Source organism: Zootoca vivipara, chromosome 1 (genome assembly GCF_965207765.1).
Source record: "Zootoca vivipara chromosome 1, rZooViv2.hap1.1, whole genome shotgun sequence".
NCBI lineage: Eukaryota > Metazoa > Chordata > Lepidosauria > Squamata > Lacertidae > Zootoca > Zootoca vivipara.
The window spans coordinates 129,403,051-129,427,421 of NC_142582.1; the positions used below are offsets into that span (position 1 = coordinate 129,403,051).

The window sequence follows — 24,371 nt, forward strand, 5'->3', positions numbered from 1 at the left end:
GCATCCTCATTGCCAACACCCGTTCTAACCCTCTGGTGCCCATAAGGACTAGAAACCTGCTTGTGAGGACTTAAATAGGACACTCAGCCTGCATATATATATTTTTTATTAAACTTTGCCCTACAAAGCGAAGCCAGCCAGACATCTTTTTAGAAAAATGAAAGCTGCTGTTTTAATGCACGCAGCGTTGGCGTATTGGGGTGCTGCCGTCTTGGCTTAGATGGTTGTTGGTGTGACACTGGTGAGGGTGATGTCGCCATCGATGCACAGCTTGTTGATCTGGTTTAGCTCCTTGATGCGGTGGTTGTACTGCATCAAATGAGCATCGTTGACGGCGATCTTCAGGTGATCGGCTTCGCACAGAATATGAATCTGAAAAAGGAGAGGTGTTCAAAACCAGGAAAGCAGGTTGGCAGAGGCTGTGAGAGATTAACTAAGTTTCAAATTATTTGAACAGAGCTTGGCTTCCTAGCACTCCGGCATCAAGGCTTAGGGCTATATTCACTTGCATTCATTTCAGTGGTTCTACCCTTGAGTCAAGTCAGTAAACCACTGCTGCAGGTCTTAAGTCTGTGAAACTCCCATTTGGGATTAGGTAGGCAACCTTGCTGCACACAGCAAAGACTTTCTTCCAGCAGGCGTAACATGCTGGTATTTAGTTTTATGGTGGTTTTTAATGGTTCTGTGGAATCCTGGTTCTGGTACGGGATATGGTAAATGGTGGTTTTACTAAATGTACAGCTCACGGCTCACTGGAAGGACAGTGAAGTTGAGGCTCCAATACTGGCGGTCTTGCCAGAAACATCTGGTCAGGAGGCTGGAACCTTTTGTCCAATCCAGGTTGTGGTCATCTTCTGTTCTTACTGCTATAACCACTAAGCAAGACTGCTGCTGAAATGCGTATGTTGCTGTCTGAATGATGGATGCTTACTAGAGGCGATGCAGAAATACGGTGGCAGGCGTATGGTGTAATGAAACAGTGGTACGGAAGCAGATGTAATTTTTGTGGATTTAGATCAGGTGTGGGGAACCTGTGGGGACCTGCAACTCCTGTGGCCGTGGAAGTTGTTCACTCCTTTAGGCACAGCTCATTGTGGAAATGCAGCAATTAATCAATTTTCATGGTAAAATAAGCCGCCCATCATTAAATGGCGTGCTATGGTCCATGGGGTCACGAAGAGTCAGACACGACTAAACGACTAAACAACAACATCATTAAAACATCAATTTCAGCCAGTGCTTTCATTATACAGCATAGACATTTAACCCTACGCCAAAGGATAAATGGACATAAATCTGACATCAGGAATCAAAAGACAGAGAAACCAGTAGGAGAACACTTCAATCTCTCAGGACATTCTATACAAAATCTCAAAAGTAGCTGTCTTATTACAAAAGAATTTCAGAAATAGACTGGAAAAAGAAGTTGCTGAATTGCAACTTACTACCAAACTTAAAACCGTGTAGAGACCTGGTCTGAATAGAGACATTGGATTCTTATCTCATTATACACGATAAAGCTATTTTTAGCCATCTCGCCCCTTTTGCCTGTAAGACCAATTGCAGTAATTGACAGTCGTCCACAGGTTTACCACACCTATCGGCCAATCCCCCATTCCCACCACCCTTCTGAGTAATACCCCTCCGCACCCTCTCACTATATATCAGGGTCTGGTGACTTCTGCTTCAGTGTATCTGAAGAAGTGTGCATGCACACGAAAACTCATACCAAGAACAAACTTAGTTGGTCTCTAAGGTGCTACTGGAAGTATATATTTTTTATTTTATAAACATTTAACTCATTCATCTCGCTTCTGCTTCAGTTAAGAGAGAGAGAACCCCATTTCCCTTACCTTGAAAGGTTTGCCAGCCTCGAAGGGGAACCTGGGGGCTGTCCGGTCTTCCTTCCCCCAGGTGTTCTGAAGCATGGTGTTGCACACAATAACTTTCCTGCCCTCTTCGTTGAAGCGGGGGTTGAAGTGGAGAGCGATGTCATTGCCCTTCTTCAAGTCCACTTTAATGCTAACAAACAGGGAGACACGAGCTGTAACCTCTCCCGAGGAATGTCTCGACGTTTGATCGTTAATCACGCAGCGGGAGCCGTTAGGAATTAAGATCACTGGGATCAAATATTTCTTTCAATTTCTTGTTGAGTTTAGTCACAACCGCCCTAAGCTGTCTAAAGAACTGAAGTTATGTGCTGTTGACATGGGTAAAATGCTGAGAGCTTTTAGAACTCCTTGTCACAGTGTTCTCGTAGAGTCCAACAAATCCCCTTAAATAAGAATCTATTGCATACAGCCAAAGGTCTTTACAACGTACAGCAGAGGGCAAGAGCAAGCCTTTCCACTGAAATTGCACAACCTACCCTAGAAACATTTTCAGCATAAAAAATGTACAGCATAAAATTTTAAAATTGGAAAGCATTAACAGGGCTGGAACAGAACTTCTTAGCTGCCAGAGCAAATTTGGCTAATAGGTGTGCAATTTGTAGCTTTTTGTTAGCTTATTATTATTATTATTATTATTATTATTATTATTATTATTATTATTTTAAAAGCCATCCAGGAACTCTGACAGTCAAACTCTTAGCTGACAGTTTTGCAGTAAGGAATGTGATGAGGAAATGCATTTAAAAGTGTGAGATGAAGGATGGGGAAAATTATACACACCCTAAGCAAGGGGGTTAGACTGGATGGCCCTTGTGGTCTCTTCCAACTCTATGATTCTAGGACGAGAGCTCAATAAAGACAGGGTAGCATCTAACAAAGCGGGTGGTACTGCCCCCCTGGGGGGGTCGGATTACATGGGGGGTGAGCAAAGAGAAGGAGTGGCAGGGGGCACTAGAGGTAGTATAAATGACTGAAAAGTTGGTATCACAGGGATCAAGTTCGTCAATTTTGTTGACTTAAATAATCTTTTAACTGGATTTTGAATACCGGTAAATGCACCATTAACTGTTGCTGTTCTGAATTTTACTATGTTGGGAACCACTGATCCTAACGACTGCATATGCTTTGTGAAAAGCCGCTCAGAGATGATGATTTGCCTGGAGGATATGTGGGATAGCAGCCCGGTCTAGACCATGGTTAGCCGGCTCATTCATGCGCTTCCCCCTGGCTGACTCAAAATAGTACATCTCCACCCCTATCTCTGGGTTCCTCATTCTGAATTGTGAGCCTGGGGAGAAGGGACAGGGAAGAGGGAGACACCAAAGCCGTAATTGGGCCTCAAACATTCAGTCCCCTCCTGCAGGAAACTCTGAAACACCTCCACACCCAACCCCAGTCCCTTTTCCATCTTTACCAGCTTGCCCTTTGATTCACCGTCCCGACAATGGTCAATAAAGTGCGAGGCTGGAGTCCGGCCGGCAGTGGGATGTCACAGGGAACTTTCTGCAAAAGATGGTATAATGTTCAGAGTGTTGGTGCAGTGGGTCTCAAAGGGTGTGGCAGGAAAGGATGGCAAATGGCAGGAAGATTCAAGGACAATCACAGGAACATTTGAACATTTCAGTGTATAGTATCAAAATACTTTTTTATTTTATTTGCAGAATAAAAAGGTAAAGGGACCCCTGACCGTTAGGTCCAGTCGCGGACGACTCTGGGGGGGGGGGTTGTGGTGCTCATCTCGTTTTACTGGCCGAGGGAGCTGGCGTGCAGCTTCCGGATCATGTGGCCAGCAGGACTAAGCCGCTTCTGGCGAACCAGAGCAGTGCACGGAAACACCGTTTACCTTCCCGCCGGAGCAGTACCTATTTATCTACTTGCACTTTGACATGCTTTCAAACTGCTAGGTTGGCAGGAGCTGGGACTGAGCAACGGGAGCTCACCCTGTCACAGGGATTCGAACCGCCGACCTTCTGACTGGCAAGCCCTAGGCTCTGTGGTTTAACCCACAGCGCCACCCGCGTCCCATATTTGGAGAATAGTGGATAGTTATCTTTCCAAAATGAGAGCAAGAGCGCCGGCAACCCATTGACTATAGTTCTGCACATCATATTGTTGTGAACAGGGATTTTCAAGTTAAGAAGAGAGAAAGGCTTCTTTGTGGTGTTGAGGAGGTGGAAATTTGCTTGTCTCAAATTAGACGTAATGTAAGTGAGATTAGGGACCCAGGTGGCGCTGTGGTTAAACCACTGAGCCTAGGGCTTGCTGATCAGAAGGTCGGTGGTTCGAATCCCTGTGACAGGGTGAGCTCCCATTGCTTGATCCCAGCTCCTGCCAACCTAGTAGTTCAAAAGCACGCCAGTGCAAGTAGATAGATAGGTACCACTGCGGCGGAAAGGTAAATGGTGTTTCTGTGTGCTCTGGTTTCCATTACAGTGTCCTGTTGTGCCAGAAGTGGTTCAGTCCTGCTGAAATACAACGTATTTCATATCAAGAGGAAATTTGGTGTGGTGTGAGCAAATATTTCTTCTGAAAGTGTAGCCCAAAGGAAAAAAAAGCTTCAGAACCACTGGTCTAGGACGGTACCCCCCAACCCCAAAGCAGCTAACTATATATAAAATATAAACAAATCACCAAAATATAGGTAAAATAGAATAGCCGTTTAAAGCCACAACTAAGAAGATAGCTGGGGGTGGGGGAACCTCGATGCAACTAATAAAAAAAATTATTTCCAAAGCAATTTTGGTCAGATGTCCCTCTGTTCTATGGGACCAAAGAATAGAAGACATTTGGACATATAAGCGGTATACAAATCAGTATATAAAAGTGGGGTACAAATTAATAAGAATGAAATGACTCTGGCTAGTTTCATTTAATTCCGTCAGCCCTCAGAATTTTGCTTTAAGCTGCGTAACTCATGTACCCTTGTGGAATGGAGTTTTGAGTGGGCAACTGTTGTCAAGCAGAAAAACCTATCTATGGGGAATGTTGCAAACTGATCCTAATCACAGCTTCACCCAGGAGTAACTTTTTGTTCTGTGAACAAAGGGTATTCGTTTTCTTTTTAAAAAAACCCACACAAAATCCTAAATCAGGCATCCCCAAACTGCGACCCTCCAGATGTTTTGGCCTACAACTCCCGTGATCCCTAGCTAACAGGACCAATGGTCTGGGGTGATGGGAATTGTAGTCCAAAACATCTGGAGGGCCGAAGTTTGGGGATGCCTGTCCTAAATCTTGCAAGCCACTTTTGATGTTATTGCTTACCGTCAAGCAGTGTATACATTTTCTGAAATAAGACAGATCAGAGAGAGAGAGAGAGATTTCTTAGGCTTAGAGGCACACACAAACAAGTTTCTCACCAATGGGCCGGAAGGTCCTCCGGACGGAACAGAAGGTGGGAATCCAGGTCCAATCTGCGGTGCGGTCGGCTGTGCTCCCCCGCCACTTGGGGGCTGTCCGGGGCCAGGATACATGCCAGAGGCACCTGGTGGAACGATTCCAGGTGCGCTGGGAAATCCGCCTGGCTGGGGTGGGCCTCCAGGGTATGCGCCACCCGCTTGTGGGGCCCCTGGGTATGCGCCACCTGCTTGTGGGGCCCCTGGGTATGCGCCGGGGGCCCCAGGATACGCGCCAGGGGCCCCCGGGTATGCGCCGGGTGCTCCAGGATATGGGCCGGGGAACGCTCCAGGATAACCCGGGAAAGTGCCGGGCTGATTTCCCCAAGGGTTTGGCTGGGCATTTGGGTTGGCATTGGGGTTGTTGGCCCCTCCGGACAAGGCATCAGACAACTGTGTAGAGAACAAAGCAACCGTTAGCAAAAATGTATAAGAGGCCCAAATATTTGCTGGAAATGTAAAGAAAAAGAAGGCACTTTCTATCATATATGGTGGTCTTGTAAGGTAATAAAATCATTCTGGGAAATGATATATGATGAGATGAAAAAAATGTTCAAATTAACTTTTGTAAAAATAAAACCCAGAGGCTTTTTTTATTAGGAAATATAGGGGCAGATATTCCAAGGGAGCAAAAAAGACTTTTTATGTATGTGACGACATCCGCACGGATGCTACTAGCCCAGAGATGGAAATAAGATAAAGTCCCTACCATAGAAGAATGGCAAATTAAACTGCTAGACTATGCCGAAATGGCAAAACTGACCGTAAAGCTCAGGAACCAAGAAATCAAAACTTTAATACAGAATGGGAATTTTTTTTAATTTACCTTTGAGACCAGTGTAAGCAGATAAAAACATTAGCAGGATTGCAATAACACTTGTAATGTAGCAAGTAATATGGAAACAGTGGAGTAATATACAATATGGATTACTGAAAAATGTGCAGTAGATAAGGTTAGCAATAGGACCCATGGAGGGGAAGGTGGAAGTCCAGAGATTCGGAGGGATCTTTAATTGTGGATGTGTATAGTTGGATTGTTACTCTTATATCTTTATACTTGTAAAATCAAATAAACATTATTTCAAGAGAGAGAGAGAGAGAGAGAGAGAGAGAGAGAGAGAGAGAGAGAGAGAACAAAGCAACAGCTGCAGTTTCGTTTCAGCAATTTCTGAGCATTGGCATATTTGTTGTGTTATACTGTACAATGTTGTTTAGTGTGCACCAGTGTGTCCCAAAGCAGGTGGCGCCACCCACTGGGGCGTGGTGGGATTACCTGGGGGGCGCGCAGCCCAGCCCAAACCCAAATGGTAGCTTTCCATGTCTCCCCTTTCCCCCAGTCTCTGCCAACTTTTGAATACATTGCTTTGTAAAACTGAATTTGTGGCCTGTTTTACAGCTTGGAGTCTTGCGAGGCTGGTTCACCAGTAAGCAGGATTCAAAGCACAGGAGAACCTCTCCCCTCTTATGGTTTCCAGCAACCAACTGGTATTCAGAAGCACTGCTGCCTCGGGAGCTTGGGGTAGCTCAGTCGGTAGAGCAGGAGACTGTTAATCTCAGGGTCGTGGGCTCGAGACCCATCTTGGACAAAAGATTCCTGCATTGCAGGGGGGTTGGACTGGATGACCCTCAGGGTCTCTTCTAACTCTACAGTTCTAAGGATCTCTACTCCTTCATGAATTCGTCCAATCCTCTTTTAAAGCCAAAAAGGTTGGTGGCCACCATTGCCTCCGCAGGGAGCACGTTCCATACTTTGCTGTGTGAAGAAGGTGGTGGTTTTTAAGACTCCTGCCCTTAGTGACTTTAAACCAAACACTAGGAAACTGTTAATCCATTGCATTAAGAATTGACTGAACAGCAAAGGTACCAAATGTGGTATCTTAGCCTCTTGCTAAATGGTCAACAGATTTCAGAAACCTGGTATCACTCGATCAAGTACATCAGTTTTGTTGGATTAATGAAACTACCATATTTTTCCGTGTAGAAGACTAGGGTTCCCCCCCCCCAAAAAAATACAGTCGTGCCACTTGTTACGTCAGTCTCCAGTTGTGTTTTTTCAAGATACGAACGCGGCAAACCCAGAAGTGTATACTTCCGGGTTTCGCTACGTGCGCATGTGCAGAAGCGCTCTGCGCACCTCGTGTGTGCGCAGAAGCACTCTATCACACCGCATGCATGCGCAGAAGCAGTGCTCTAGTTGCAGACTTTTTGGGGTGCAAATAGCACCCTGGAATGGATTGAGTGTCCGTAACTAGAGGTACCACTGTAATGTCAAAAATCAATGCGCATCTTATACACAGATAGTGCTGAGGGTGGACTGGCGATTGGTTGTTGCCCCCCAAAAAGGGGATGTCTTATACATGGGGGAGTCTTATAGACGGAAAAAACGGGTATATGGTTTTCACTGGGTTTTGACTAAACGTGCAATTAAATGTCTCTGCTGAAACCGTGGCTGGTGCTTTCTTGATGATACAGAAAGCGCCCTGCTTTCTCAGGCCAAGATCACGTGACGTCTCAGGTCACAGCAACAACACAGCAATCCTTTTTAAAATTGGCATCAAAAGCACTACTGCATCAGGAGAGCAGGTACTTACTGAAAAGCCGTCAGACATCTTCCTGAAACAAAACAGAAAAAGAGAACAGGTGAATGGAAGGCAGCAGCCATAGATTCCACTGGCCAAATGCAGATCTTGGCAGCTTTTGCCTACCTGGTGCCCCTCCCAGATGTTTGCTGGGAGTTGGAAGTTGTAGTCCCAAACATCTGGAGAAGCACCAGCTTGATGAAGGCTGGGATTTATTTATTTTCGGGCAAAGAAACAGCTCAGAATCCCGACGTTGCTTTCAAGCCCTCATGTAAATTCACTGGCATTGGAGTGCAAACGTCTTTAAATGTTTACTTGCCATTTTGCCTAATGTAGAGCATGTTCGCCTCTTCTTTTCACTAATGTGTGCATCTTCATAAAGACTTTTACTGCAGCACCTTCACATTGCTTGGCTGCAGAAGGGCATTGCAATATCCAGAATGGTACCAGTTTCAAAGTGTTTTTCAGTCCTCTAGTTTTTCAGCGCTTGTGTTGTTTCGAAAAGAGAGAATTAGGTAGGTTTGCCTTTAAATGCAAACCGAATGGAATTTCTCCCCCCCCCCTTCCTAGCAGTGAGCCATCCAGATCTGCTACCAATTCATTTCCTTCTGTGTTCTGAGTATACACATGATGTTGACTCATCTTGGAACAAGCAGCGAAGACCGCCCAGGAACATATTTCAGGTTTTGCCCTCACTTCTTAACACAAACAGAGCTGTCTTCCGGACAGGGTACACTCCCCTGAAAGCTGGCCGAAGGGGTGTGTGGAAAAGAGACCCACATACTTCATAGAAAGCCTACAAAACACGCACGAACACGCCCTTTCAAAGAGATATTCAGGGAAATTGCCACAGCATTCACTCTGGGAAAACACACAGCCGTTGTCCGTGGCTTCAGGCGAAAGCTCTGTGCAAATATGACTCACTCAGGCCTCGACACGCCCATGACTCAAATCAAATGCTCCCCATTCATGTTAAGAAAGTGTATCTACCCCACACAGTTTACTTAGTGCCCCACCATAAACAACAGCGCATTGGCATGACGAGCGCTGCCCTGCTGAAGCCTTCCTCGCAACTGTCCTTCGAGGTTTGTGACAACAGCTCATGTGGCAAAGCTGTGACTCATCCCTTCACCTCACCCATGATTGATTTGATTCAAGTAAGCTCACTCTACAGTTTATCCTTCCCTGCCATTAACGATAAGGATAGATTCATGGAGGAGAGGGCTATCATAGAATCCCCGTGACGGGGTGAGCTCCCGTTGCTCTGTCCCAGCTCCTGCCAACCTAGCAGTTCGAAAGCACGCCAGTGCAAGTAGATAAATAGGTACCACTGCGGCGGAAAGGTAAATGGTGTTTCCGTGTGCTCTGGTTTCCATCACAGTGTCCTGTTGCGCCAGAAGTGGTTTAGTCCTGTTGGCCGCATGACCCGGATAGCTGTCTGTGAACAAACAGCAGCTCCCTCAGCCTGAAAGTGAGATGAGCGCCGCAACCCCATGTCGCCTTTGACTGGGCTTAACCATCCAAAGCTCCTTCACCTTTACCTTTTCACCATAGAATTGTAGAGTTAGAAGGGACACCCCGAGGGTCATCTAGTCCAACCCCCTGCCATGCAGGAAGCTTTTAAATCATTCTGATTTTCCCATCAGGCAGACAGGCCCAAGACTGCCTCTCCGTATAGTTTCTTTCATCCAGGATGGGATAGTGAGGATCAGGATGGTGCCTTCAAGAGGCGGAACCGAAATCCCTGCTTATCTTTAGTGAGTCACCTCTACCTGATACGTGAAGGTGGACTTACAGGCACCTTGGAAGGAAACATGCCAGTTACCTCTTGGTACGCAAAGAGTATGTTTATCAAGACCTTCATCTGCAATACAAAACAGACTTCAAGATTCAGATCTGCCTGAAAACCAGCCATCAACTGAGGAAGAAACTCCTGCGCAATTTATTCCAGCGGCAGAACCTAGGTTTTGGGGGAACGGAATTTAAGACGATCAGAGTTTTAGGCAAGCGTCACTGAGAAAAGGAATCGCACCTGAAGACTGCGAGGCTGAGAAACCATCCTGTTTCAACTGCTATAGTGAAAGAGAGAGCCTTCATACCAAACATTCCAACCCAATTAGGCAATAAAATTAGGAGAGGTAGAAGTTGTTCAATAGCCAGCTCTAAACAAGCCCAACGGGACTGGGTCACTTTGCTTTTGTTTTCTTCTGGGGCTTTGTTGCAAAGTTTAGCAACAAATGCCAGTTTAGCACCAACCATGCAAACCGTTTCTCAAAATACGCTTACTGAAAATCTAGTAGGTATCATCCTGGTTCCTGGCCCTAACCACAAGGAATTTAATAGTTCTGGTTACAGGTAGGTAGCCGTGTTGGTCTGGGTCGAAGTAAAATAAAAAAATTCCTTCAGTAGCACCTTAAAGACCAACTAAGTTTTTATTTTGGTATGAGCTTCTTTGAGCAGTCTCAAAGGCGCTATTCTTTTATTCTTCCTCCAAGTTTACAACATTGTGTACTTATATTTGCAAGATTAGCTCAGAGAGAAAGGTACTTGCCGCTTGTCTACTCATACCTGTGTGAACTGTTATAAGGGGGGGGAACTGCTCCTTTTCCCTTATGGGGTATCTAAGAGCTCTTATAGAGTCCTTATGTAGGTTCCCTATCCGTAGGGAGAAATAACAGAAGCCAACCAGAGAATATTGAGAAGCAAAGCAGCTAGTAAGCCTGATCTTTATTCAACTGTTGCAACAGGGTCCTCACTCACCACACGCAGGAGGGAGGAGGAACCCAGAACATTGGTGTGCAAGCCCTTATATAGACTTTTGAAATTGCCACCCTGTAGCTCAAGACCACCCCCCCCAATACATCATACATGCATCACAGAAGAGGGGGTGTTTACAGCAGAAGGGGCGGGCTACAGCAAAGTCCTGTCTGGCAGGAAACCTGTTGATGGGTTTACATCAGGCATCCCCAAACTGCGGCCCTCCAGATGTTTTGGCCTACAACTCCCATGATCCCTAGCTAGCAGGACCAGTGGTCAGGGATGATGGGAATTATAGTCCAAAACATCTGGAGGGCCAAAGTTTGGGGGTGCCTGGTTTACATGGAGAGCCTGGCTATTCTTTTGTGATAATAAATACTTAATTCTTGAATCCAGGTCACCGGAAGTCCAGGTCACTGGCAGAGGAAGAGGAGTGCGGGGGGGGAGCACATTGCCCCCCCCCCCGGCAGAGCAATCCCGGTGGGGTGCCATCGCAGCTGCCCCCTGCCCATGCTGGGCGCCACGTCCCCACAGGTGGTGCACCACACCCCCAGGACACACGCCAACCCACCCCCGGTGCCAGAGCATGAAGCTCCGCCACTGGTCACAGGCTCACCTTATTCATACCAATTGTGCCCTTAAGGCAGGATTTGTGAGCACACAGACAATGGGTCTTCTTCCATTTCAAACTGCAGAGAAATATTTGAGGTCACTGAAAGAGTCAAAATGGCTTTAGGGCTGTTTTCCTGTACTACTGTTTCAGACATGTGGTTTATATATATATATATACAGTGGTACCTCGGTTTAAGTACACAATTGGTTCCGGAAGTCTGTGCTTAAACTGAAGCGTACTTAACCTGAAGCGAACTTTCCCATTGAAAGAAATGGAAAGTGGCTTAATCCGTTCCAGACGGGTCCGCGGAGTACTTAAACTGAAAGTACTCAAACCGAAGCGTACTTAAACCGAGGTATGACTGTATGTATGTGTTTGCCTGGTACATTTATGAACATTTAGACCTTATATGCCTGTTGTCTTTGTCCATGGAGTTTTTCAACATCAAAAAAACCAAGATCATGGCCACTGGTCCCATCACCTCCTGGCAAATAGAAGGGGAAGAAATGGAGGCAGTGAGAGATTTTACTTTCTGGGGCTCCTTGATTACTGCAGATGGTGACAGCAGTCACGAAATTAAAAGACGCCTGCTTCTTGGGAGAAAAGCAATGACAAACCTAGACAGCATCTTAAAAAGCAGAGACATCACCTTGCCGACAAAGGTCCGTATAGTTAAAGCTATGGTTTTCCCAGTAGTGATGTATGGAAGTGAGAGCTGGACCATAAAGAAGGCTGATCGCTGAAGAATTGATGCTTTTGAATTATGGTGCTTGGGGAGACTCTTGAGAGTCCCACGGACTGCAAGAAGATCAAACCTATCCATTCTGAAGGAAATCAGGCCTGAGTGCTCACTGAAAGGACAGATCGTGAAGCTGAGGCTCCAATACTTTGGCCACCTCATGAGAAGAGAAGACTCCCTGGAAAAGACCCTGATGTTGGGAAAAATTTAGGGCACTAGGAGAAGGGGACGACAGAGGACGAGATGGTTGGACAGTGTTCTCGAAGCTACGAACATGAGTTTGACCAAACTGCGGGAGGCAGTGCAAGACAGGAGTGCCTTGCGTGCTATGGTCCATGGGGTCACGAAGAGTCGGACACGACTAAACGACTAAACAACAAGACCTTATAATTCTCATAACAGAACATTCTCTAGCATATTGATGGCCTGTAAGAATAATAATAATAATATCATCAACAAACTGTCCCACTTGGTCACCTGCAGACAACTGTGACTCACCAGAGGTGATCAAGAAAACTTAATACAAGCCTATTTAAAGTACAAGTTCATAGAATCATGGACTTGTGGAGCTGAGCAATTCTGCCCAGGCATACAATAGAATTATTTGCAGACAGATGTTGGGCATATCCCTATCAGGGATGCCTTAAAGCGCCTTATTGTATGTAGGACTGCATGCAATGTCAACAATGGAAAGAACACTGCATCTTTCTGCATATGCTCCTTCTTCCGTCCTCCTCATCCCTCCCTGCCATTACAATGCCCTTTCAAGAACCAAGTCCAGGCTGGTGAAGGCAAGCCCAGGCTACTCTCCGAGAAGCAAAGAATGCCTTTACAAAACACAAATCAGGCAGGAGGCTCCGAAACTCTGATAATAGCAGCCCTCTTGGAACAGCAACTATTTAGACAACAGAATCCCATTCTGTTTGGGCCTCGGAAGCACCAAACAGGCAATTAACTCTCTTGCCTTCAACACAATTGCAGGCAGCCGAGATCAAAAGGGTTGCATGGTTTTGTTTTTGCATTACTATCTCGCTTTCATTGCTGCCTGTTCTTAATGCTTTCCTTACGACTTACGTCATTCACCGTTTTGAAAATCTGCCCCGTGCTAGAAAACTGGGAGAGCAATGGTAGAATTAAAAAAATAAAACGGAGCCTCCATTTCGCTTGAGGCTCAAGCTGCCTCGGTAGCGCCGAATGCCAGCCATCAACTTCGGCTGGTGGCCCAGCTGTGCCCCTATCTGGACAAGGACAGACTAACTTCTTTTGTCTATGCCCTGGTAACCTCTAGGATAGAATACTGCAACACATTATACGTGGGGCTGCCTCTGAAGATGGTTCAGACACTTCAGCTGGTACAGATTAGAGTGGCCAGGTTGCTTCACTGGGACATAGGCTCATATTACTCAGAATCTGGCCCAACCTATAAATGGCTCAGGACCGCAAAACCTCAAGAAGAACTACATCTCCTCATATGAACTGACCCCGGACCCTGATATCATCATCTGAGGCCCTTCTTTGTGTCCCCTCCTCCATGAGAGGTCCAGAGGATGGCAACATGAGAGCGGGGCCTTTTCTGCAGTGGCTCCCCATTAGTGGAATGCTCTCCCCAGGGCGGCTTACTTGGCACTTTTGTTACATATCTTTAGGAACCAGGCAAAAACATTCCTTTCCTCACAGGCCTATTAATGCACATGTGTGTGTGTGTGTATAATTGTTTTTGTTTGTTACTATGTTATGTATTTTTCTGCTTTTATATTGTAAACCGTCCTGTAATCCTCAAATGAAAGGCAGTACAGTATAGAAATTTAATTAAAAAACAACAAGAGCTTTATGCTACTGATCGGTAGGAACAGCAGGCAAATGCCCTCCCTTTGCAAAGGTGTTTGTGAACAAGATGTGTCAAGACGGATCTCTGTTCTAACCCGGCGAAGCAGTTGGTGCGTTAGGAGAGTGTCAGTTCAGACCAGAGCTGAATGGATGAAGCCATATTCTACTGAGTCACGTTCATTGGCCCATCTCTCCCAGTGTTGCCTACTCTGACTGACAGCAGCTCTCAAGGGTCTCGGGTGTCACCCACTACCATGTACTGGAAGAAGCAAAGATCACCAGTGTCGAAGCGATGATTCTTCAACATCAACTTTGTTGGACTGGTCATGTTGTGCAGATGCCTGAATATCGTCTTCCAATCCTCTTCTCTTTAGGGATATTTTCTGGTAGCATGCTTAACAAAAATAGGAATGTAATATTGTATGCAGGAGCTGCAGCAAGGATAACAATAGCACAAAAATGGAAAGGGGAAGAGGTGCCTTCAATTCAGGATTGGCTAATTAAAGTGATAGAATACATGAATTTGGATAAAATGACAGCGGCCGTAAGGAATGTAGCAAAACAGAGAGTACAAAAGGAATGGAAACCAGTGGAAGATCACCTAAAAAAAGAGGGTTTGAATTGTGAATTGGTAGTTTGTCTAATTTTATTTAAGGATTGCTTAAAGAGAAAATAGGGGAAGTAATGGGAGAAGAGTTACCCACAAAGGGTGGGAAAACAAGGAAGAGGAAGACAGGGAAAATAAAAAATGGTGAGAAACGGTATATTAACAATCGGAAGTTCTTTTATTTACTCTTTTATTCTTATTTTTAAATATATGTATATATACATATATGCATTTTTTTTCTTTCTCTCTTCTCTCTTTTTGCTTTTTTCCTCTCCTTCTTCTTTTTTTTCTTCTCCTTTGCTTTGTTTCTGCTCTTCAGAGTTTTGGTGTATAATTTGGTGTATATATTATTTGCAGTTACATTTGTGTTTACTTTTTTTGCGTTGATTTGGTTGATTATATGGTTTGTATGTATGTAACTTTTTTAAAAAAATAAGAAATAAAGCTTTTTAAAATTAAAAAAAAAAAGAATATCGTCTTCCAAAGCAACTACTCGATTCCAAATTTAAAAATGAAAAGTGTAACGCTGGTGGACAACAAAAAAGGTTTAAACACTTTCAAGGCAAACCTAGAAAAATGTAGTATAAACACCAACAATTGGGAAACACTTGTCTGCGAGCGCTCCAGTTGGAGAAAGAGCCTTTACCAAAGGTGTCATGGGCTTTGAAGAAACTTGAACTCAGGACGCAAGGGAGAAACGTGCTAAGAGGAAGGCACGCTTGGCAAATCCACACCATGATCCACTCCTGCCCGGAAACCAATGTCCCCACTGTGGAAGGACTTGTGGATCCATAATTGGCCTCCATAGTCACTTACTGACTCATTTTTTATGGAAGTCAATCCATCTGGTATGCAGGCTGAGACCCTACCTGCCCGCAGACTGTCTCGCCAGAGTGGTGCATGCTCTAGTAATCTCTCACTTGGACTACTGCAATGCGCTCTATGTGGGGCTACCTTTGAAGGTGACCCGGAAACCGCAATTAATCCAGAATGCGGCAGCTAGACTGGTGACTGGGAGCAGCCGCCGAGACCACATAACACCGGTCTTGAAAGACCTGCATTGGCTCCCAGTACGTTTCTGAGCACAGTTCAAAGTGTTGGTGCTGACCTTTAAAGCCCTAAAACGGCCTCGGTCCAGTATACCTGAAGGAGCATCTCCACCTCCATCGCTCTGCCTGGACACTGAGGTCAAGTGCCAACGGCCTTCTGGCGGTTCCCTCGCTGCGAGAAGGGAGGTTACAGGGAACCAGGCAGAGGGCCTTCTCGGTAGTGGCACCCGCCCTGTGGAACGCCCTCCCACCAGATGTCAAAAAGAAAAATAACTACCAGACTTTTAGAGGACATCTGAAGGCAGCCCGGTTTAGGGAGGCTTTTAATGTTTAATCGATTGTTTTATTTTTCTATTGGAAGCCGCCCAGAGTGGCTGGGGAAACCCAGCCAGATGGGCGAGGTATAAATAATAAATTATTATTATTATTATTATTATTATTATTATTATTATTATTATTATTATTACAGTGAAAGACAGGAGGCAGTGGAAGACAGGAGTGCCTGGCGTGCTATGGTCCATGGGGTCACGAAGAGCTGACACGACTAAACAACAAATTATTATTACTCAGCTAAGAGTGATCGCCAAAGAAGAAAGAAAGAACTTTAGAGGCCATTGGGGACTGAACCTGGGACCTTCTGCACCCAAAGCAGCCACCCTGCCCTGAGGTATGGCTCCTCCCCAGCTGGGTGCATCCTGGGCGGTCAAGGGCTCAAGGCTGGGCTGAGCATCGGCGCTGGGAGGGGCTCAGACCTACAATGCAGAAATAATGCCAAGGGGATTATAGAGCCTCGCCCATTTCCAAGCAAGGGAAAACAGAAAAGGGGCCTTCTGTTCTCACACGGCTGTGATTTCAAAAGGAGGGATGTTGACACTGTGACAAATGAAAAAGCCACCACACAAAAAGCTGGGAGTCACAGGGAGTGGGGCAGAGGGGCAGAGCAGCTGTAAACCAGGAAGCCTCTCCTGAATCAAATCACACAAAGTTTCCGTTAACTTTTTTTTTAACCCTCTGCTTTGATATGCTACTTAGATACCTTCGCATTTACCTGTCTAAGCATTCTGCAAAATAAAATGCAATAAAATACATTTATCCAGTGGTTTTTTTCCCCTAAAGAAAACGTTTAGGGGTGCTCTCATTTTCCTACTCATATTGAAATACTGCTCCTCAAAGAGGCCAAACTTAAGATTCAGAAAATGTTTAGGGGTACGCGTACCCCTAGCCCCCCCCAAAAGCACTGCATTTATCTGCAAAATAAAATGCACTCACAAGCTGGGATCAGGCACGAACACTACTATATCATTATTACCAACCTTTGTTTTATTTTATTTTAGGGCAGTTAGCAAAATAAAAACACATTGCACCATTTCTTCCCATTTTGCCGAGGGCAGCATATTTGGATGCGGTGAGCATGAATGCTTGGATGTAGTGAGCACCACCTTATCGTTACAACAACCCTGCGAGGTAGGCTGGGCTGTAGAATGGAGCCACAGGTTTATTCTGTGTCCAGGGCGGCTGTCTACCAGCTCCATCTGGTACGCAGGCTGAGACCCTACCGGCCCGCAGACTGTCTCACCAGAGTGGTGCATGCTCTAGTTATCTCTCGCTTGGACTACTGCAATGCGCTCTATGTGGGGCTACCTTTGAAGGTGACCCGGAAACTGCAATTAATCCAGAATGCGGCAGCTAGACTGGTGACTGGGAGCGGCCGCCGAGACCACATAACACCAGTCTTGAAAGATCTACATTGGCTCCCAGTACGTTTCCGAGCACAATTCAAAGTGTTGGTGCTGACCTTTAAAGCCCTAAACGGCCTCGGTCCTGTATACCTGAAGGAGCGTCTCCACCCCCATCGTTCAGCCCGGACACTGAGGTCCAGCGCCAAGGGCCTTCTGTCGGTTCCCTCCCTGCGAGAAGCCAAGTTGCAGGGAACCAGGCAGAGGGCCTTCTCGGTAGTGGCACCCACCCTGTGGAATGCCCTCCCACTAGAGGTCAAAGAGAACAACAACTACCAGACCTTTAGAAGGCATCTCAAGGCAGCCCTGTTCAGGGAAGCTTTTAATGTCTGGTGGATTTCTGTATTTTAATATTTTGTTGGAAGCCGCCCAGAGTGGTGGGGGAAACCCAGCCAGATGGGCGGGGTATAAATAATAAATACAGTAATAATAATGATAATAGAATGCGTCGCCCAGCGTGGATTTGAAATGGCCAAAAGCAGTTCCTCCCTTTGCTGCTGTTGTTTCTATGATAGTTGCGCCCTAAGCGGAGCCTTCTGGATCAGGCCAGTGGGCCACCATGGTTAGCATCCAGTCTTCCACAACTGGCCTGCAGAAGCATCACAGCCTCCGCCCACGCAGATGGAAGACTCTCTGCAAGTGTTACTAAACAGGAATCCGGATTGTAAGCCGCTTTGGATCTTGGACAGAAACACAGGATATGAACTGCGATTGTCAATTACAGCAGTCACCGCACCCAGCTATGGATTTCTATTGGACGCAGAAAAAGCAAATGTTTGCTACCTATAGCTCTGTGGGAAAAGATCGGTGCAGATGTGACCTCACTGAAGCTAAACAGCAACTAGGTTTCTGTCACAGCGTTCCGTTGCGCCAGAAGCGGTTTAAACCTGCTGGCCACATGACCCGGAAAGCTGTCTGCGGACAAACACTGGCTCCCTCGGCCTGAAAGCGAGATGAGTGCCGCAACCCCAGAGTTGCCTTTGACTGGACATAACCGTTCAGGGGTCCTTGACCTTTTACCTTACCTAAACAGCAACTTCTGAAAGAGAGAGAAGAAGCTGTTGCATGCAGGATTAAACCTTATTCTGTGCGACTGCAGAAGCCTTTTCGCTGCTTGGCTGCTTGCCAACACGTGCAAAAAGCCGAATCCGGAGTCACAGTTCAATGTTTCTGCACCACTCCGAAATCTGTACTCTTTTCCTCCCACGCACCAACCCCATTCTGCCTAGATTTCAGCACAAAACGACCATTACTTTACAATTCTGCGTTCTGCGTTTCCATTCTCCTCGCTGTGCCCAACCCACAGCCCTGCCCTGCCTCTGCACGAGACACAGAGTTCGACCCACTGGTGGCCGCAGTACCAGGGGCTCAGGTCCAATCCAAAGTACCTCCCCAAGAGCGCCCTCCCCTCCTGCAACTGCGATTCAGAAGCATGGCTGTCTCCAAATGCGCAGGCGGAGCAGAACCAACATTTTTGTCCCCTGCTCTTTTGTCTAATTCATGGATAGCTCAGTTGATTAGAGCATAGATGGGCTGTTGGCCTGATCCAGCAGCCTCTTCTTATGTAACTTGCCGGATCCGTGCGTGTGGACTTAATATCGGACGGGGATGAATCACCCTGGCAGGGTGGCAGAGCTCCATGCTGTGAAATAGGCTACGGATTCAGTTTGACACAAACCCACATATTCAGACGTTGACAGCGGCTGGGGGGCGGGGGGGGGAGAGACGTCAAAGTCTGTTTCTTGCCTAAGGCCCCTTTTGGGTTTGGGCTGGGCTGATCCCGGACGGCTTCGGCTTTTGGAAGCTTTTGAGAAGTCAGCTCTGCGCAAGATGCGCTCTTGGCGGGGGTCTCTTTACTTAGGAAACTCCTCCACGCCCCTCGAGGGCGCAGATGCCCAAACCGGGGGCAGGAGGAGGAGGACCCCTCAAATCTCCGCTGCCAGGAGGTCATCGCAGACGGCGGGGGTTTGGAGGCGGCACCCTCCTGGGCCAGAGACCCCCCCCCTCAAAAAGAAAAGGAAAGGAAAAAAAAGGTCAGACGGTTCCCCTTTTTGGAGCCGTCTCTCAACACCGACAGCTGGGTGGGGGGCTGGAGAAAGGACCCCCCCCCAAAGTGGCACCATTCTCGGAGTGTGTGTGTGGAAGTTCGGCCAACTTTCCTCCCCAGCGCCCCCAAAATCTCCTGGGCCCGATTCCCCGACGCCCTTCTTCTTACCTGGCAGGATCCCGTCGGTGCCTCGGACTGAGAAGGGAAAGAAGAAGCAGCCGAGACGGGTTCGGGCGGGGCCGGCCAGGCGCTCATATCCCCGTCCCGGGACCGCCCCGTCGGGTGTCCCGCCCCCCGCAGCTTCCCCAAAATGCCCCTCCCAATCGCCCACGGCCTTGCACCGCCTTCTTATGCAGCCTGGCCCCCATGGGTGCCAACCACCCACCCAGCCGGGGTTCCCTTCGCCATCCCGCCCCGTCCAGGATGCCTGCGACTCCCCTACGAGGAAAGCGGGCGGCGGTTGGGACTTTCCCCCTCTAGAGTAAAGGCGAGAGAGAGGAGAGACCGGGTGGAAGGTTGCAAATATCTGCATGGCGGCAGGGAGAAAGTGTACAGAAAGAAAAAAATTCCCCTCCTTCTTTCGTAAGGCTTGAGCTTGTAGGCATCAGCGAAGCGTTGGGAGACTTAAGACAGAGGGGGAAAGGCACTTTTTATTAGTATGTTAGTATTAGTACTAAGTATTAATACTTTAGTACTAAGTACTAGCACCGATAAAATATTATTTTATTAGCATTTTAGTACTAAGTATTGATACTTTAGTACTTAATATTTTAGTACTTAAGTAGTAGCACTGATTTAAAAAAAATAGTATCTTATTAGTATTTTTGTTCTGAAAATGGACCAGCAGCAAGATGCTTTTTTAACATTAAAAAGGGACCACGATTATTTCAAGGGCACGGATGCCTTGATCAGGTGACATTTTGGCCCCACACTCACCTGTTGTAATAATAATAATAATAATAATAATTCAACATCAACTTCGTTGGACTGGTCATGTTGTGCGGATGCCTGATGATCGTCTTCCAAAGCAACTACTCTATTCCGAACTTAAAAATGGAAAGCGTAATGCTGGTGGTCAACAAAAGAGGTTTAAAGACTGTGTCAAGGCAAATCTTTAAAAATGTAGTATAAACACTGACAACTGGGAAACACTGGCCTGCGATCGCTCCAGTTGAAGAACAGCCTTTACCAAAGGTGTCATGGGCTTTGAAGACACTCGAACTCAGGACGCTAGGGAGAAACGTGCTAAGAGGAAGGCACGCTTGGCATATCCACACTGTGATAAACTCCTGCCTGCCTGGAAACCAATGGCCCTACTGTGGAAGGACGTGTGGATCGAGAATTGGCCTCCACAGTCACTTACGGACCCATTGTTAAAATTGTGTTTATGGAAGATAATCTTACCTGGCTACGAGGGATCACCAAAGAAAGAAGAAGAAGAAGAAGAAGAAGAAGAAGAAGAAGAAGAAGAAGAAGAAGAAGAAGAAGAAGAAGAAGAAGAAGAAGAAGAAGAAGAAGAAGAAGAAGAAGAAGATAAAGGCCTGACAACAACAACAACAACAACAACAACAACAACAACAACAACAATTGTATTTATATGCTACCCTATACTGAGGGCTGCCTTCAGATGTATTCCAAAGTCAGATAGTCACTCTCTGAAAGGAGGAGGCAGGAGGGCGTTCCACAGGGCAGGCGCCACCACCAAGAAGGCCCTCTGCCTATAGTCTCTCTGCATGTTTTGCAGTTTTAAATCTCTGCTGGGGTTGGGGTCAGCTGGTTAGAGCATGGTGCTGAAAATGCCAAGGTTGTTGGTTCAATCCCCGTACAGGACAGCTGTATATGCCTTCATTGCAGGGGGTTAGAGCTGGCCCCCAAAACTTTGCATCTTGGGAGGACAAAGGAAAAATTGCAATGTGAAGGTCACAAGGCCTCTGATCAGGCAGGCATCTGCTGGAGGCTTGGCTCAGATTAGACTACTACAGCAACCTTTGCTAACCGGGTGCCCTTCAGAGGTTTCTGCACTACAGCTCCCAACAGCCCCAGCAGATGGGAACCGTAGTCCTAAAAACTCTGGGTTGCGCCTGGTTAGCAGAAGGCAAGAGAAGAGCATTGCCTCTTAGGAGTTAAGAGTAGTGCTTTTTTTCCTGGGGGGACGCAGGGGGGCACATACCCGTAAACATTTTGTGAATCTAAGTTTGGCCTGATTGAGGGGCAGTATTTCAACATGAGTAGGAAAATGAGAGTACCCCTAAACATTTTTTAAGTGGGGGGGGGAAGCACTGGTTAAGAGCATTAGCACAGCTGATCTTATCACTATGGAAACAAACACATGGATGATTCATCAGAACTTGTTTTCCACCCTTGATCTGCATGTGCAACGTGGATGTCTTCCTAAGGGGTCACAAGGATTTGCATTTTCGTGAGGTTCTGCCAATGATCAGGGGCATCAGAGCAGAGGGCAGTGGTTGAAATTCACCCAGAGAGAAATGTGAGGTGGCACAGTACTTCAGGGGCAGCCATAATATCATAAAGTTTATGAGTTTGCAGGGAAAATGTGGGTCCCATTTAACGTCCAAAAACGGAGGTGCTGTTATGGTTTAAGGTTCAAGCACCCGCCCATTGCTTTCCATTTGTTTTATTCATTTCTGTTAATGCTTCTGCACCACTTGATTGTAAAAGAAACCGACCACCTCAAAGTGGTCTGCAAAAAGATAAAAATAAAATAAAATCAAGAAACATTTGCAACGATAGTTTAAAATGGCTGAAAAAGGTTGCTGACCCCTGGATTAAATTTCTGGCCTGCCCTTCCATGGGAGCCCAGTGTGGCAAATAATGTATTTAGACTAGCCATATTAGGGTAGTTACAGGTAGGTAGCCGTGTTGGTCTGGATCGAAGTAAAATAAAAAAATTCCTTCAGTAGCACCTTAAAGACCAACTAAGTTTTTATTTTGGTATGAGCTTTCGTGTGCATGCACACTTCGGTATGAGTAGTGTGGGGTGGGGAATGCAACTTTCTATGGAAGGTGATGGACTCTCCTTGGTTAGAAGATTTTAAGCTGAGTACCTTATCAAGGATGCTGTAGCGATGGATTTCCTGTATTGGGGGGGGTTGGGCTAGATGACCACTGAGGTTCCCGCAGATATTTGAAAGAGGGGGGAGTTGGGTTCAAGAGAAGACGTCTGTCTCCCCTCTTTTGAATTTTAAGAGATTTCGGGAAAAGTTTATGAAAAAAATTCCACTGAAGTCTGCCGAATGCCTCCAGGTGATTCCAGAATTACTCCATTTCAGCTTGTGGGTCGCGATCTGGGTGTCCCATTCCTCAAAGGGGAGTGAAACTGTGGCCTGAATACATATTTCACACCCTTTCTTGAAATGCTTTTGTGCATAACTGTGGCTGGGTGGTGAATGCCTCATGACTCATTGCTTGGCATTCAAAACTGTTTTGAATGCTTGCAGAACTAAGCTTAACAAAACAACCATCATAATAAAACGGTGATTCCCCACCCCCCAATAGTAGTCCTCCTGGTATTCTGGAGTCCAAAGCAATGCAGGAAACCTCATTAACAGGCACGCAAGGCATAGAAAGGGATATCTGAGTCGGTACAGCATGAGGCTCTTAATCTGAGGGTCGTGGGTTCAAGTCCCACCTTGGGCAAAAGATTCCTGCATTGCAGGGGGCTGGACTGGATGACCCCATGTGGTGGGGCTGGACTATATTTCGGGGGGGGGGGATAATTGAACAAATTCCTATGCCCCACAAATAACCCAGAGATGCATTTTAAATAAAAGCACACATTCTACTCATGTAAAAACACGCTGATTCCCGGACCGTCTGTGGGCCAGATTGAGAAGGCAACTGGGCCGCATCCAGCCCATGGGCTTTAGGTTGCCTACCCCTGATTTAATCAATCTGAACCCTTCTTTTTTTTTAAAAAAATATTTTTTATTGAGATTTTTCAACATAAGACAAAAAGAAAAAAATAACAAGCAAGAGAGAAACCAGAAAAAAAAAATACACAAAAAAATAAATAAAAACACATTCTAATTAGTTGTTCCTTAAACCCTTTACATTGTCTTTAGGGACCTCCTCGGGCTTCCCTCCCTTTGGTCCCTTAGAGATTATTTAATTAGCAAATTCTACATCATTTTAATCACATTAAAAATCATACTTTTTAACTATCATCTCACATATTATAAATTTCCGCAGTTCATTTACTACTTAATTTCTATTCTAGTAAATTACTTTCGCATGTTTTTTAAGATATAATTTAAAATCTTTCCATTCTTCTTCCATCGCTTCTTCTCCCTGGTTGCGGATTCTTCCAGTCATCTCAGCCAATTCCATAAATTCCATCATCTTCATCTGCCAGTCGTCAATCGTTGGTAATGTTTGTAATTTCCAGTTCTTAGCAATCAGAAGTCTCGCTGCCGTAGTGGCGTACATAAAAAAAGACACATTTTTCTTTGGAATTTCCTTCCCTACAATGCCCACTAGAAATGCTTCTGGTTTTTTAACAAATGTGTTTTTAAACACTTTCTTTAGTTCATTATAAATCTTATTCCAGAAGTCACTTACCAGTGGACACGTCCACCACATGTGGTAAAAGGATCCTACTTCTTTCTTACATCTCCAACATTTATTATCATGACTGTGGTATATTTTTGCCAATTTTACTGGTGTAAGATACCATCTATACATCATTTTCATTAGATTTTTTTGTAATAAGCTACACGCAGTAAATTTTATATTCACTTTCCACAGTTTCTCCCAATCCTCAATCATAATATTATGACCCACATCCTTTGCCCACAAAATCATAACATTCTTTGTTTGTTCATCTTTCGTATGCCACTCAAGCAGCAATTTATACATTCTGGAAAGTGTTTTTAGCTTGGGTTCTAACAATTCTGTTTCCAACTTTGACTTCTCTGATTGAAAACCAATCAATTTATCCATTTTAAAAACTTCATTTATCTGATGGTATTGGAGCCAATCGTCTAGTTTACACTTTAACTCCTCGTAAGTCTTTAACTTAAATTGGTCTCCTTCTTGAATCAGCAAATCTCTATATTTCGGCCAACTGGGTTCCGTATTAACTCTTTTTCGAACCTTGGCCTCTAATGGTGA

General features: G+C 45.7%; 1 protein-coding gene across 1 annotated transcript; it reads right to left on the reverse strand.

Moving 5' to 3' along the window:
* Positions 1 to 89: 89 nt before the first annotated feature.
* On the reverse strand, positions 90 to 19,451 carry LGALS3 (galectin 3). The gene is made up of 6 exons (XM_035102440.3): positions 19,410 to 19,451; positions 7,879 to 7,900; positions 5,252 to 5,680; positions 3,307 to 3,395; positions 1,854 to 2,022; positions 90 to 372 (listed from the first exon to the last, which is right to left on the reverse strand). The coding sequence occupies exons 2-6, from the start codon at positions 7,894 to 7,896 to the stop codon at positions 217 to 219; spliced, it is 861 nt and encodes a 286-aa protein (XP_034958331.3). The 5' UTR covers positions 7,897 to 7,900; positions 19,410 to 19,451; the 3' UTR covers positions 90 to 216.
* Between the last annotated feature and the right edge of the window lie 4,920 nt (positions 19,452 to 24,371).

Excerpts from the sequence above, each read along its gene's own strand:
- LGALS3 (XM_035102440.3), bottom strand. Across the intron at positions 3,396-5,251 it reads GAGGACCTTCCGGCCCATTG|AAAGTTCCCTGTGACATCCC; the intron begins GTGAGAAACTTG and ends CATCTTTTGCAG. Across the intron at positions 373-1,853 it reads AGGCTGGCAAACCTTTCAAG|ATTCATATTCTGTGCGAAGC; the intron begins GTAAGGGAAATG and ends CTCCTTTTTCAG.